At 34.1% G+C, this 1,565-nt stretch overlaps 1 gene segment (V, D, J or C); it reads left to right on the forward strand.

The window, feature by feature from the left end:
* The first annotated feature begins 310 nt into the window (after positions 1-310).
* Positions 311-877, forward strand: LOC132096324 (T-cell receptor alpha chain V region RL-5-like). The segment is given in 2 exon segments: positions 311-431; positions 526-877. Coding segments are annotated over 2 exon segments (387 nt in total).
* The last annotated feature ends 688 nt before the right edge of the window (positions 878-1,565 follow it).

The following is a 1,565-nucleotide window of genomic DNA, read 5'->3' on the forward strand; positions in this document are numbered from 1 at the left end:
CATGTCACTTTTACTGCTGATGTCAGTTGTACACCTGTGCCAAATGAATAACTGTTTTAGTATAACGAAAAATAAACTGCGAACCTAAATTAATTCTGTGTTTCTAATATGAAAATATAAACAGAGAACTTTAAGAAGTTTGAGGAATTATTCCAGATCATAATCTGTATAATGAGATCTGAGGTTTTCTATCATAAAACAGAGTTAGTAAGGAACCACAAGAGGGTACAATAGGACATGAATGGTAATCGAATGACACAGTGGTGTATGAAACAGATCTGATCTGTTCTTCTCTCTCAAAGAGTTCTCAGGAAGAGGTGGGGTTTAAAGCACTGATACCTGATGTGATCTTGTTAAACTTCTGTTAGAGAGAGCATAAGAAACAAACACAATGAAACTCCATTCTGTCATTCTGCTTTCTGCCTTTGCATGTAAGTATTGAAGTGTTTAGTGATTTGCATCTAAATTATGTAAAAACTGTATTCCTTTATATTGTATATTGCAAGATTTGATCTCCTCTTGCAGATGCAACATATGGAAATGAAATTAAACCAACCAAAACTTTGGAGTTTGCTGAGGAGGGTTCAAGTGTTAAATTATCCTGCAGTTATTCATCTGCATTCAATCTTCACTGGTACCGTCGGTATCCTGGATCAGCTCCTCAGTTCATTGTGCTCATCTCAGACAGATCAACACAAGCTCAGGAGTCTAATGTAGATTCCAGATTCACAGCTAAAGTCACTAAAGACAAAGAAAACCATGTGGATCTGAAGATCTCCTCTGCATCTATATCAGATTCTGCTCTGTACTACTGTGCTCTGGAGCCCACAGTGACAGGAAACACAAGAACACTGTACAAAAACCTGACATAACTATAACCCTATCACAATAAAGAGAATCACATTCCCAAAATATCAACTCAGACACAGAACAAAATCTGATAAAATATCAAATACCCTTGTTTAAAAGAAGTTATAATAACCTTAAACTTATTTAGAGTTCCTTTATTCTTACTTTATTCAGTTATTACTAAAATAAGTGTGTAAATAGCTTTAAATTACACAGAAGCCTAAAACAAATATAGTGGTGATCAAGCATTTGTTCAAAAACACTATTTATTCCAAATTACCAATCTTACCTTTATAAATAATTGTTCAGAGTTTAGAGAATAACATCATGTTTAATAATTTCAAACCTCATCCACAAGGGGTCAGCATCGCTCCCTCTATTTATGAGTAATAATAAGTATACGATGTGACATGATACAAACATTTAAAGAGCAACTCTGTGAGTTGAGCTCAAAGTTTTTGAAAGTAGAGTTTAGTGAATTTTCTGTGCTTTTACCTTACAGATCAACTACGTTTAGGTGGGCTTTGAGTTCTCTGTTCTGCATAGTACTTTATGATGGTAAGAACATTTGTTTCTGCATACTTAAAACAGAAAAAGGTTCACTTAAATATAGGTTACTAAATGTTTACACGTACCTTCCTAATAATTTATGCTAATTATTTACTTTTTCTGTTTATTTTTCCAGTGTCTTTGGGACAGGACAGGGTTGAACAGTC

The sequence above is a fragment of the Carassius carassius genome, chromosome 20 (assembly GCF_963082965.1).
Source record: "Carassius carassius chromosome 20, fCarCar2.1, whole genome shotgun sequence".
Classification (NCBI taxonomy): domain Eukaryota; kingdom Metazoa; phylum Chordata; class Actinopteri; order Cypriniformes; family Cyprinidae; genus Carassius; species Carassius carassius.